Below are 12,878 nucleotides of genomic sequence, written 5' to 3' on the forward strand. Positions count from 1 at the left end.
TACACGCAATAACAACCCTCGGAATCTCGCCGAAAAGCCGATGATCGGTCCACTTCCGGATATTTTTCCGCTTCCCAATTTTTTATCATTTTTTTTGGCTGCAGGCAAATTCCTAGACTGTTTATGATCTAGTTTGTGAATTGATGGACAGCTGAATGGCTGTGTCCGATGGACCCTGTTGGTTTATCCCCAATCGCCTTGCAGGTTTGCAGTCTACGGCTGATCATTGATGGAATCCGGGGTGGTGATTGGGTGCGTTGGTATACTTGTGGTGAACTTGGGCCAGGGAGGTGGATGGGATGAGTCTGAGTTCTTCCTTGAGAATTAGATTGTTCTTTTTCTTTCCTTTTCTTTTCTTTTTTTCGATATTGCTGAGAGGTGTTGCGATATTGTTGGTGGTTTATTCAGTTCTTTGAATGTTGCAAACATCAATTGAGCAGTGTCAATTGGGATAGGGCTCATATCGAACAGTAATTACTTCTACTTCTAGATCCTGGCTTGGGCTAGTATCAACGCCAATCAGACCGATAATTGACCTGTGAGTCAATCGCTGCAATGGGCCTTAGGCGATATACATAATCCGACGAATCCATTTATTGAAGAAGAATAAAGACAATGGCAGACGAAAGCCAGTCTGTGCTCTCGAAGCACTCTTCAACTCCACGCTCGCTCTCATCCACAGATTCTCATAACACAGAGACCATTGAGCATTGCTCCACCAGAAGCAAAAATGAAAGTGGTGGTGATATCGAAAAGGGCCTCGCTGCCCTCGAGACAACCCCTACTAACCATAGCATCGTGAATAATAATGGGAGTAATAATACACCCATGGCTGGTCTCGACCATATTCGCAGCCATGTTTCCCACCAAGAAATGCACGCTTCGAATAATGCTTACCGTGAGGAAAACGCTGAGCAATACCTACGCTTTTCACCATCACGCAAGACGATTATCGTCGCTATTCTGGCTTTTTGCTCGTTCTTGTCGCCCGTTTCGTCGACGTCGATTCTGCCGGCGGTGCCCGAGGTTGCTGATACGTTCAACACTAGTGGCAGTATGATTAATGCGAGTAATGCTGTCTTTATGGTTTTTATGGGGTTGTCGGCCACCTTCTGGGGAACTTTTAGTCAGATTCTGGGGAGGAGACCGGTTTGTTTCTACTACCCAATCAACCTGTTTGAAAAGCTAATAATTAATGAACCGCCTAGATGTCTGTTTGGAGCTCGTTCTTTTTCTTCGTGTTCAGTTTGGCTACTGCCTTGTCACCGAATCTGTCTGCATATTTCATCTTTCGGGCTCTTACTGCATTTCAAGGGACCTCGTTCCTTGTCGTGGGCAGTGCGTCGATCAGCGACATCTACACGCCTACAGAAAGGGCTACGGCTCTGGCATGGTTTCTATCAGGGACACTAATCGGCCCAGCTCTGGGGCCTTTCCTTGGTGTACGACCATTCCATCACCGCACCTACTGTAATTTCCATCTAACGCTGTATTGTAGGGAGTAATCGTCACTTACCGCTCATGGCGGGTGATTTTCTGGCTTCAAAGCGCGCTTGCTGGCACAGCATTCGTGCTAGTCGCCTTCTTCATCCCTGAAACCATTCCACACAAGACAATCGAAGACCTGTCCGACCTATCACCGCTGCAAAAGACGCGGGCGATCTGGAAACGAATGAACCCTATCCGGGTAATAGTCCTTCTCTTCGAATATCCAAACCTCTTCTTTGCAGCCGTGACTGCCGCTGCCCTTGTGTGGAACCAATATTCCCTCCTCACGCCAATCAGATACGTGCTCAATCCGCGCTTCAACCTCACTACGCCCATCGAATCGGGCCTGTTTTACCTCGCCCCAGGATGCGGCTACCTCTTCGGCACGCTCTTTGGCGGCCGCTATGCAGACTACATCGTGCGAAAATGGATCCGCAAACGCGACGGTGTACGCGTGCCCGAGGACCGGCTCAAATCGTGCCTGGTTTTCGTTGGCATCGTGATCCCGGCCTTCATCCTCATCTACGGGTGGACGGTCGAGAAGGCTGTGGGTGGAATTCCCGTGCCCGTGATCTCCATGTTTCTGCAGGGTGTTGCGCAGTTGTTCTGTTTCCCGAGTCTGAATACGTATTGTTTAGATGTGATGCAATCCAAGGGCAAGAGCGCTGAAGTCGTTGCAGGGAACTACATGTTCCGGTATGCGTTTGCCGCGCTGGGCACGGGGGTCGTATTGCCTGCTGTGGAGACTATGGGCGTAGGCTGGTTTAGTGTCATCACGGCCAGTTTCCTGCTCGTTTCTGGTGTTCTGATGTGGCTGACGACGGTGTTTGGGGCGCGCTGGAGGCAGGGGGTTGACGAGAAGCGGAGTCGCAAGAAGGCCGAGGCATGACATGCTGACATTGTTAGTACCAATGATGGCCAATGTAATGATCGTTGATGGTTAGCCAGAGTATGTAGATAATAGACAACTCGGTCATGAACTCGATTGCAGACTGCAGTAGATCCTGTCGCGTGACATCATCTCACATGGGCGGTTGCTTGTGAATCCCCGGACGATCTCATTTCCCTTCGTCCTCCTACAGTCTTCGTCCCACTCGTTACTTTCGAGGCGCAAGCTTGGTGCATAACGGGTGCTAAGCCTCGTCGGCGTCGTACTGGTCGTGATGTGCACAAGTACTTGTTGATTCGACGGACGCCCGCACTGACAGTCGATCGCGGCGCCGCGATGCCCGATCCGGACGATGTGACGTCGGCAGGTACTTGCGCGCCTAGTTGCCTCTTAAGTTAGTTGCGCAGTCAACTGCAGCTTGTCTTCATCCATCATGCTCCACCATCATATGCCCATACCCCTTCACATCGCGCCTGTCTGTTGAGAACCTGATTTTTTATATACGGCACGATTTTTCCTTTCTACCAATCCCGCATTTCAAAGTCTCAGGATGGCTGCTAATCAGGACGCCGCGAGCAAGACCTCTTGGACAAGCTTTTTGAAGGTATGCACGCATTATTATTTACGTAGCCTGTATCTCTGCTCGCACCGGCATGATTTATACCCACATATGCAGCACCGAACTGACCCTGACAACCGATCTGTAGTCGATTGCCTCGTTCAATGGCGACCTCTCCTCACTGACTGCCCCACCTTTCATTCTCTCATCGACTTCTCTGACCGAATACTCTGCCTACTGGGCTGAACACCCTGCGCTCTTCGTGGCGCCCGCGCGCGAGTCCGACCCCGAGAAGAGGGCTTTGCTGGTGTTGAAGTGGTTCCTGAGCACGTTGCATCAGCAGTATTGCACGCGCAGCGAGAAATTAGGCAGCGAGAAAAAGCCGCTGAACCCGTTTCTTGGCGAGCTGTTCATAGGCAAGTGGCTTGAGAATGAGGATATAGGTGAGACACGTCTCATCAGCGAGCAAGTGAGGTACGTTACTTGTTCAAGGGTCGATAACTAGTGGTATTCTTGATTATTGACTGTTGCCAGCCACCACCCTCCGACCACCGCTTATTCCATTGTGAACGAGAAGCATGGCGTTGAGGTTAGTCACCAACATGAAATCTACCACACGGTTCTCTAACAGGTTTCGATCAGCTCCAAGGTTACAATGCCCAAAGAGCTTCCTTTTCCAGCACCATCCAGGTCAAACAACTCGGCCACGCGTTGCTCTCTGTCACACCTCCCGGCAAGGACACGAACGATCCGGCCGAAAAAGAAACCTACCTCATCACATTGCCAAGCCTTCACATTGAGTCGTTGATTTACGGCACACCATATGTCGAGTTGGAAAAATCCACCAAGATTGCCAGCTCCACAGGCTATGTTGCCAAAATCGACTATTCTGGAAAGGGCTGGCTGAGCGGGAAGAAAAACACATTCAGTGCAGTATTATACAAGGAAAATGACGGCGAAAAGAATCCATTATACACTGCCGAAGGTCAGTGGTCAAACACGTTCACTATTCGGGACGGCCGCTCGAAGAAGGAGGTCGAGACGTTCACCGTCAGCAACATGAAGACGACTCCTTTGACACTTGCTCCAATCGAAGAGCAAGACGCATACGAAAGCCGACGAGCATGGAAAGATGTCGCGTCCGCCATTGAACGCAGCGACATGGATGCAACATCCGTTGCCAAATCGAAGATTGAAATCGCGCAGCGTGAACTGCGCAAGAAAGAGAAACAGGAAGGCGAGGAATGGGAACGACGATTCTTCAAGCGCATCAATGAAAAAGAGGACGCAGGCTTTATGCGCCTGGCCACCGTCCTCGATCTCACTACCGGTAATGGTGCGGGTATCGAGAGCGACCGGACTGGCGGTGTTTGGAGATTCCATAAGGTGAGGGCAGTGGATGCGAAGCCACCGTATCACAAGGTTGGCAGTGAAGGGTTAGGACTGTAAGATTGTGCAGACAGCTGTAGGATTGTTGCACACAAGCATTTCAAAGGATTTAAATGCTTTGGCTTTCATCAATTCTGATCGAGTATCTTCGAATGGACATTGGATATTAATACTAGTTCAATTTTGATTATGGAGTTTTGTATTGAGCACATGGCTTAGTACGTATAATAAGGGCTATAAACCCAAATTGCATGGTATTGGGAGGATTAGTATAACGTTTGAATATAGATATCAGTTCAGAATACCATTGGCATGGCAATATACGTGTTGCCTGGAATGCTTTACTCAGCTATATGAATTACATTAGACTTACAGGAATAAATCCGTCAACCATCAAACACTACATGTAGGATTACTTCTTTGTTTGCTTGCACCTAGCTGATTGTCTGATCCAGGTCTGTTTGCTTGTCAGGAGGCCACCAGCTACTCCCAAATTCTTTGGCGATTATCACACTGTCTTTTAATCTGCACATGTGGTGCATAAGGCCATTTATTTGAGAAATTATCTTGGTTGTCTCATATATCCTATTACCGCTCTCGTCACAGTTTTATTTTCAGACATAAACCCATCGAGTCAATCCAGTCCCAAATAAATTCGGCCAAACAACATCGATATGGCTGAACTTCATGGGGAACATCAATATAAGACACCCTCAGGCAACAGACCCAACACCATTAAACTAGCTCATCCATTTCGGCTTCCTTCTGATCCTGCAAAAAATCCCAGTGGGAAATTCTTTGGCACTGCCGATGTCTCAGCTGCTATTAATGGGATCATTGCCAGCAGCAACGTCGGTCCTGGCACTGGCAATGGAAATGGAAATGTGGCTTGGAGTTTGCCTCACAGCTCAATGGGTAATGCCGACAGCAATGTGCACAGCACCATCTCTAACCAACTGGGATTCAAACAAAGCTCTGTATCAACATCAACAGCAGTGCATCCAAATAAAACCAATAACTTGTTTGTATGTAACTTGAATAGATTCAGTCCCTCTGATTCTTCCACGCCAGAACCAGCAAACCTTTTCAGCAAGAGCGAGAAGACAGCCAGCAACGGTAAGACTGAGCCTACCAACTCACTTGAATGGGACAGTGAAAACCCCCCTATCAAAAAATTTCTCCCTCCGTCTTCGATAAGACGTGCATCTGCATTATCACCAAGGAACCTCAAACGAGGCACCAGGGGCTCTCCACTCGCTCTATCGATCTTCAACAGCGAAAACCGCAACAGTAGAGCTGCTGTTGGCCCTAAAAGTGCCCATACCCTCCCGAGAGCATTTCTTGAGAATATGGATCTAAGCAGTCAGCAGAAGAAGCAACCGTCGCAGCAGATGCCTCTTCTACCGCCAACTGTCAGTTCGGCAAGTCCCCTTAACACAGATTTTCAACCACTCCTTCGGCCTACCGGCCCATTCCTATCCTTGCAGGGGGAAAAAGAAAACCCCAGTCTCGAGCTACTCAAGTTGACTCGTGCCGATCTGCGAGAGCTATCGCAGCATATCAAAATCTCGGGTGCGTCGCAACAAGCTTCAGTCCACAAAATCGAGGCACTGCTTGGGGAGATACACAAGCAACAAAAGGAGACCTCGGGCGTGTTGGAAAAGATGCTGCAGCTGAAAGTCGACAAAAAGAATACAGTAGATTTCGAGGGGGTTGTCGATGGATCGTTGAAATTCATGGCTGAAATTGTGAGTTTTTTGCTTTTCTTTCTTTTTCCTTCTCTCCTTATCTCGAAAGTTTAATTGTTCGTTAAGATACCATACCATTTCTCACATCGATTAGTTGCTTCTTTGTTTCTTGGTTTTTATGGTTATACACCTCATCCAGTTTTAATACCTTCCGGACTGAGCAGTTGGTCAATAAAATAGCATGATCCATAAAGAAAAATACAAAACCATGGTATAAGTACGAGGCAGAGATAAAGTTGTCTTATTTCTTTCTCTTTATCCTGTCTAGTCTTATTGATTTGTTCTCGATTTTAGTCCACTCTCAAAGTCAACGTTAATAGTTGAAAGAGTGAATGCATAATCTTAATGTCAATGGCAACAAATTGTCAGTCACAGTAATAGATAGAGTCACATTGATAGTATAAACGGCAATTTGAAGCCAAAAAACTAAATGGCCATTGTTCAACACTATAAAATAGATGTTTCCCCTCAATTTGTGACATTGACCAGATGCACACCACTTTTTGACAGCTGTCTCACGGACTATATAAATTGAAAGACCATTAACAGACAATTCAAAGAATACTTCAAAGTGGAATGTGATGACATGGGTCTTTGAGCCCAGCCCCGCAAGTCGTTTGGATTATGACATTTCTTCAGACTGTCGTAAAATCAAAACACATTGCAACATTGAATAACGTTGTAGCAATCCCCAAGTTCAAACATCAACTTGGAATAGTAAAGTACCCACTCCATTTTGCATAATGAGATGAGACGCGTGTTATACGTGATACAGATAAAATAAGAGAGGACAAGGCGCGAATATCTGATAAGACATATAGAAGTAGTAAAGACACAACTGACCGATGGCACCTCCAATTTTTTCCCCTTCCATATGATATCACAGTGAGAGAAAATAAAACCCGGTAAAATAGAGAACACAGCGAGAGAGCACTTCCCTTCGCTGATTTTTTCCAGTAACATCACGAGGAAAATAGAAAAGACACATTTAAATCGAAGAATGAACGCCTTGTGACTCATCCCTTGTTTAATTTAATGTCCGTAGTTACCACCCCATCCGCCACGTCCTGAATTTGCATAGTAGTTCCCAAATCCCCCAGCTCCGTAGTTGCCGTACGCACTTCCTTGGTGGTGGTTTTGGGAAACTCCAGCTTGGTGGCCACTCAACCCGCCGAGACCACCGCCATACTGTTGGTTCAGCTGAGGATAACCACTGAAGCCCTGTTGACCCTGTTGGCCTTGAAGGGGAGGGAGACCAGTTTGAGACTGAGGCTGGCCGGGAAGACTATTGGTAGCCGAGCCAGGTCTATTAACCTGACCCAGCGACGGGCTAGGTCCTCCAGTCTTCGAAGCCTCGAAACCTTTGCTAGTCTCTTCAGAGCTAACAGGTTGCTGGGATATTTGCTGGTTCTGACTAAATCCAGACTGAGACCGGCCGAAAACGTCAGGGACGGCGGATCCAAAGGTGTTGCCAGCGGCTGCCGACTGCTGGTTTTCAGGCTGCGCAGATCCAGATCGTCCATATACCGAGTCACGACCAGGCAAACCTTGATTGAAGCCTCCAACGTTGGCAGGAGATGAGGAGTGGTCGTAAGAGAAAGGCTGGCCGTACATACCACCTTTAGCATAGGGAGCGTATTGGTTACCGTAGCCGTACTGGTTATTGTGAGGCATGTAATGATCATCATAGCGACGAGCGTCATCATACATGGGGCGATTGCGGCCGTATTGATGCTGAGTCATGTTCATGTAAGACTGAGCATAATGAGGGTTTGAATAGTAGGGGTATCCGTAACCATAGCCAGCATGGGCACCTTGGCCACCTGGAATATGCTGGGCAGATGGTTGCTGGGACTGAGTGGCAGCAGGAAGAGTAGGGTTAGGAGTATTCTGGCCGCTGCCAGGTGCTTCAGCCTGACCATAGCGACTTGGAGCCTGGGTTGCTGGGACCTGAGGCTGTCCTTCAGCTCCAGAGACACCAAAGCCAGCTGCTCCACGCTGAGTGGTAGAATCCTGCGAGGGGTAGCCGTAGTAGTTGTAAGGAAGGCGTTGTTGATCGGCGGCGTAGAATGGAGAGTAGTCGCTGCCAGAGGTCACCGCAGCTTGGACAGGAGCCTGATGAGAGAAGGGCTCTTGAGCTTGCGTTGTCTGATGGGTGAACGGGTCGAAAGGCTTCTGCGCTTCGCCGTAACGACTAAAGTCGTTGAAAGCGGCAGCGTCAGTTGACGTGGCTTGAGGAACAGGAGGCAATCCCGGTGCAGGGCGAGCAACGGTGGGAGTTTCGGCCGATGGATGAGCTTGTGTAGGCGGAGGGAGCGAAGCACGAGGAGCGACAGGGGAGTGTTGTGGGGGCTGAGTTCGGGTCTCAGCATCCTCTCGTTGCTCATCAATATCCACTGCATCATTTCCATTCAAACCCATGCTACCAAACTGGACAGCGGCGCGATCAACAGCATGGTTAGCTGGCATGACGACGGCTTCCTGCTGTTCAAGGACACGGCGTTGAAAGCTAGCAGAACGACCTTGGGCCGCAGTTGCTTTCAAAGCGGAGGCTGCATATCCGGATACATTGGCACGATTCTGGGGCGTAACGGGAGGTAGAGAAGAAGGATCCTGGACACTAGCAACGGTGCTAGCTGCTGTCGCGGTAGCGGGAGGTACAGATACGTCGGGAACTTGCGCGAGGTTTGTTTTAGTTAGATCATCTTTAGGTGCTTCGAGTGATACGTTAGATGGCAGCTCGGACGCAGACACATTCAGAGGAACGGGTGCCTCTTTCTCTTGAGGGATTTCGGGAGCGGCCACAGCAGGAATTTCGCTTGGAACAGTGGTGGGTCTAGGTTCGATTGTAGTGCTGGTTGAGGCAACTGGAGCTGGTGCTGCAGGTGGAGGTTTCTTTTGTGGTGGCGGCGGTGCAGGTTTGGCAAACAAACTAGCCCAACCCTTTTTTGCAGGTTCAGGTAGCTTGGGAGCCTCCTTAGTAGTATCAATGACTTCAGTTACTTTTCCCGCGCCGACAGCTTTAGGTAATCCGTCTATAGTTGGTGTCACCGTCGACGTAGCAGCGGGCTCGACTGTCTCGGCAGCAACAGCTGGCTTTTCACGAACGCCATTCCCATGAGCACCAGCTCGGCCACCTCGACCTCCACGACTGCGGTCACCACGAGCGCGACCACCACGACCCTCCAAACCTCCTCGTCCACGGGTAGTGCGAGATGCTGCAGAACCTGATTCGACGGGGGGACTTGGGTCTTTGGGGCATCCTTTGGCTTCGAACGAGACTTATCGGCGGTCTTCTTCTTAACCTCACCCCATTGAGAAGCGTTGCCTGAGAAAATAGTTAGTCAGTAAATGGCATAGCAAGAAACTATTAAGCATCTAGGCTCACCTTCACTAATGTGCTCGATCGCACTCTCGAGAACACCGTTTGCATCTTCAAGAGCGAAAACTAAGTCTTCGTCCGTCCAGTCAGGAAAGAGCTCTTTCAGAGTCGGCAAAGCATCTGCGTATTTCTTCTTCAATTGACCGATCTCTCCTTCCTCTTCAAAAGTTGTGGGTGTTGAGGCGCTGTCTGCGTCTAGTCTGCCAGATCGAGGACCACCTCGACCACCTCTGGAACTATAACCACCTCGACCACCTCGAGCTGACCCGCGCCCACGCGGAGCTGGATTTCTGGACAAAACTTCCGACATAGCTATGTATGTGATGTGAGAGGTGCTATTCGCAGGAGTATCGTGTACGCAGAGGCACAATTGGGGAGGAAGGGACGTGGGATGCTCTGGAGTGCGAGCAGGCAGGGATTGGAGACTGGTCAGGTGCCCGGAGGCAAGGAGCGAAAAAGTAGGATTATGCGGTGGAAACGAGTATTTCGAACGATGCTCCCTCTTTCAGAGGTTGGCACCAGCTCTGCAGCGAAGGGGCGCCAGGATCAGGATGCAGGGTGAATGGGGAGAAGAGTTGCAGAGAGTTGAAACAGCGTAGACAAGGAGGACTTTTGAAAGAAGCTGAGTTTGGCTCTTGCGCGCCCGGGACGGTTTTAGCGAGGCGGCTGCTAGGCCGGGACAGGTTAGCCGCGCTGGAGCAAACAGCTATCGTCATGCACTTGCTTCCTTGCACTTACTGTATCATTATTATTACACTGTTTACATTTACACATCAAATCTATCCTCTGCGCTCCGTTCACTACGTTTGTCGCCGCCTGCCTCGAGTTGACTACGTGACGGGCTCTTGATCAAGAGTCTTGCCGGCCAGGCGGCAGAAACGTGCCGCCTACGGCTAGTACCCTAGTCCAACTCCCCTTCTCGACACTCTGAGTAATTCACCGCAACTACATATTTACTACGCTTTGTAAACAGTGAACTCATCAGTGGTCTGTTTTAGCCAGCCAGACCAAGATGAAAGGGAAGTCGATTCTAAAGATCAAGCCATGGCCGAAGATCAACCATCCGCTCCCCCAGACCCCGCGAGAATCTCAACAGTTGCTTTCGGCCCTGACTTCGTCTTTCCGCCGACAACTCGATGCAGCAGACACGCATCAGCCGGTGCATTCCGCAAATGAACATATGCAAACAATTTTGAGCAATCCTCTCTTTCGGGTTGTGCCACCCAAGCCGACATATCCCCAACTAGCCTCAGACACCAAATCTCGGCTAGAAAAGAGAATAGCAGAAGAGCCCATGATAGTTTTCGACGAGCTGGTAGCAGCAGGGTCCATTACTGGCAAGAATATTGGAGATTGCTTGCAAGCACAGTTGATCCTGATTGGATCGCGGTCGGTAGATGTCACCCACGAAATGAAACAGACAGGCGCTGGAATGAAGATAATGAACTGGTTTTGGGCTTCTGACCCAGCATCTCGAACTCATCTTTTCAGGTCTCGACGGACGTGGAGTGCTGCCCTGAAATTCATGACAGCCGAAGGCCTGCACAGCAAGATCGCGGTATTACAGCGAATGTTGAGCGAATTGCGGTTAGGTGGAGACAGCGGCCAGATTCCTGAAGACGCTGGAAGGCGGATTTTCAGTGTCTTTCTACAGGACTACATCGCGGCTGATATCCAGTACGGGCGAGGGATCGGGGGCGCTTTAGCTACCTTCACAAATTCCGTTGAAATGGTTTCTTCCATGTCGGACGACACACGAAATGTCATGCTCACGAAAAGTGCAGAGTACCTGGGTCGACTTATCGTTGACTACGGAAGAAGCAACCGACTCGATACCGTACCTGTACCCGCTTTCGAGCGTTTCTGTGACATGTTGAAGACTGTGCCCTGGACGGCATTGGGGAGTCCCGCCTTGCAATTGTATCACCCTTCACATCCAACTGCTACACCCTTTATGGATTATATACGCGACCACCCCGAACTTCCGCAAAATTCGCCCGCAGAAAGGAACCAGGAATACATCCTCCGCGTACACTTGGATGCCATGCGGCTCTTACTGGACCAGAATAACCACATAGACGCTTTGCGGCTCGCCCCTCGTATCAAGGAGATGCTGTCTGAAGATCGAGTTGAAATACACAAATCTCACAATGTTCACTCTCAGATCAGCAAGCTCATGGACCGTCTCGATCTCGCCATCGCCTGAAACACGTTGTATTAGCTTCTACGAACACATATCACTTCACTTGGCTGGTGTTCGTAGCTGGTCCTAGACCAGCGGTGATTGGCCGCGGGGCCGACAAGGCTAGCCCTTTACAGAAGCTTGGCGGATATGCCGTTAGTGCTCTCGGAGTCCACTGCTCACATCATTACCGAATCTCGATGGGGTTAATAAGCCGGCAAGAATCATGTCAACAGGGTTTGTTTGAGGTATTTGTATTTGTGTGCCGGCTGGCTGTCTCCTGCTGAGCGGGGACATGGGGCCGGTGATTGGCCCGCGCCATAGCGTGCAACCATCCTTGTAGGCTTTGGACGCCTCTCCCGGCTCAGGTCCCAACCTCACCTCTCACTCCTCCATCCATCATCATCCCACTGCGTGGTAGAATCAGTCGTCATCCATTCTCTGCATCAGTTGATTTTCCAATTGCACAAGTCGCGTGTGACATCCGATTCCACTGCCTAGGACTTCTCGTCGCCACTCCATTCTGTTGATCAGATATTCGACCCCACGTCTCTTGCTTGCTCAGCTATGGCTTCTGAGGTTATCGCAAGTGCGCCCGCCGTTGATGGTATGTAGAACTCGATTCTGTTGAAACCGGCCCAAAAAGGCTTCTTTTCAATGTCTTTGGGACACAGACTATTCGTCTTTTTCTTGCTTTTTAGTCAAGCGTATGTCTGACTGGCAACCCGTGTCCATAGCAACTACGGTGGAAAATGATGCTCGGATCGAGACGAAGCCCGTTGATAGCTCCACCGGGAAGGACGCTCAATCGACAGATAAACAAGCAGGCTCGGCCAAGGAAGCAGTCGTAGTAGATGCGAACCCTGAGTCTAAGCCCAATGACGCACATAACCATGCGCAGAACGAAACCGGAGGCTCCCAGCCTGGGGAAAAGCGAGCTTTGGACGAAGACCAGGCAACTTCCATTTCAAATGAAGTCGGCGTCAAGAAACAAAAGACCGAAGACAACAAGACGGCCTTGCCCGCAGACAACGCGGGACCAAGCACTAATGGCCAGAAGAAGAGAGCTGGCAGACCGAAGAAGAAGGCTCAGAAAGCTGAAAAGAAGACTCCAGCCAGACTAACTGAGGGCATTGGAAGCCGTACCCGCAGTCGAGCCAAGCAGGCAGATTAACGGGTATTCACTGGGATTAACTTCATGGATATATTCAAGGCGGCATGTCATGATTTTTTCAATGTAT

At 49.7% G+C, this 12,878-nt stretch overlaps 6 protein-coding genes across 6 annotated transcripts; 5 read left to right on the forward strand and 1 right to left on the reverse strand.

The window, feature by feature from the left end:
- Nucleotides 1-615: 615 nt before the first annotated feature.
- On the forward strand, nucleotides 616-2,377 carry BGW36DRAFT_398284 (putative MFS transporter; the record flags this gene model as incomplete). The annotated part of the gene is made up of 4 exons (XM_046218393.1): nucleotides 616-632; nucleotides 723-1,149; nucleotides 1,209-1,442; nucleotides 1,499-2,377. The coding sequence occupies 4 exons, from the start codon at nucleotides 616-618 to the stop codon at nucleotides 2,375-2,377; spliced, it is 1,557 nt and encodes a 518-aa protein (XP_046070077.1).
- A 275-nt stretch (nucleotides 2,378-2,652) lies between these two features.
- Nucleotides 2,653-4,808, forward strand: BGW36DRAFT_381760 (putative oxysterol binding protein). The gene is made up of 5 exons (XM_046216461.1): nucleotides 2,653-2,981; nucleotides 3,085-3,410; nucleotides 3,471-3,525; nucleotides 3,579-4,731; nucleotides 4,781-4,808. The coding sequence occupies exons 1-4, from the start codon at nucleotides 2,928-2,930 to the stop codon at nucleotides 4,383-4,385; spliced, it is 1,242 nt and encodes a 413-aa protein (XP_046070078.1). The 5' UTR covers nucleotides 2,653-2,927; the 3' UTR covers nucleotides 4,386-4,731; nucleotides 4,781-4,808.
- On the forward strand, nucleotides 4,669-6,616 carry BGW36DRAFT_193515 (uncharacterized protein). The gene is made up of 2 exons (XM_046209814.1): nucleotides 4,669-4,731; nucleotides 4,781-6,616. Exon 2 carries the CDS (start codon nucleotides 5,000-5,002, stop codon nucleotides 6,125-6,127), a length of 1,128 nt encoding a protein of 375 aa, XP_046070079.1. The 5' UTR covers nucleotides 4,669-4,731; nucleotides 4,781-4,999; the 3' UTR covers nucleotides 6,128-6,616.
- A 489-nt stretch (nucleotides 6,617-7,105) lies between these two features.
- BGW36DRAFT_360659 (uncharacterized protein) lies at nucleotides 7,106-9,765 on the reverse strand (the record flags this gene model as incomplete). Its single annotated transcript, XM_046214197.1, has 3 exons — nucleotides 7,106-9,256; nucleotides 9,301-9,401; nucleotides 9,462-9,765. 3 exons carry the CDS (start codon nucleotides 9,763-9,765, stop codon nucleotides 7,106-7,108), a joined length of 2,556 nt encoding a protein of 851 aa, XP_046070080.1.
- Nucleotides 9,766-10,467: 702 nt separating this feature from the next.
- On the forward strand, nucleotides 10,468-11,661 carry BGW36DRAFT_299379 (uncharacterized protein; the record flags this gene model as incomplete). The annotated part of the gene is made up of 1 exon (XM_046211526.1): nucleotides 10,468-11,661. One exon carries the CDS (start codon nucleotides 10,468-10,470, stop codon nucleotides 11,659-11,661), a length of 1,194 nt encoding a protein of 397 aa, XP_046070081.1.
- Nucleotides 11,662-12,204: 543 nt separating this feature from the next.
- On the forward strand, nucleotides 12,205-12,811 carry BGW36DRAFT_360661 (uncharacterized protein; the record flags this gene model as incomplete). The annotated part of the gene is made up of 2 exons (XM_046214198.1): nucleotides 12,205-12,244; nucleotides 12,339-12,811. The coding sequence occupies 2 exons, from the start codon at nucleotides 12,205-12,207 to the stop codon at nucleotides 12,809-12,811; spliced, it is 513 nt and encodes a 170-aa protein (XP_046070082.1).
- Nucleotides 12,812-12,878: the final 67 nt, after the last annotated feature.

This window comes from Talaromyces proteolyticus (genome assembly GCF_021365285.1).
Source record: "Talaromyces proteolyticus strain PMI_201 chromosome Unknown BGW36scaffold_8, whole genome shotgun sequence".
Taxonomy (NCBI): Eukaryota; Fungi; Ascomycota; class Eurotiomycetes; order Eurotiales; family Trichocomaceae; genus Talaromyces; species Talaromyces proteolyticus.

Coding starts and splice junctions, on each gene's coding strand:
- BGW36DRAFT_381760 (XM_046216461.1), top strand. CDS start 2,928: ATGGCTGCTAATCAGGACGCCGCGAGCAAGACCTCTTGGACAAGCTTT. Junction 2,982..3,084: donor CTTGGACAAGCTTTTTGAAG/GTATGCACGCAT, acceptor ACCGATCTGTAG/TCGATTGCCTCGTTCAATGG. Junction 3,526..3,578: donor ACGAGAAGCATGGCGTTGAG/GTTAGTCACCAA, acceptor GGTTTCGATCAG/CTCCAAGGTTACAATGCCCA.
- BGW36DRAFT_193515 (XM_046209814.1), top strand. CDS start 5,000: ATGGCTGAACTTCATGGGGAACATCAATATAAGACACCCTCAGGCAAC.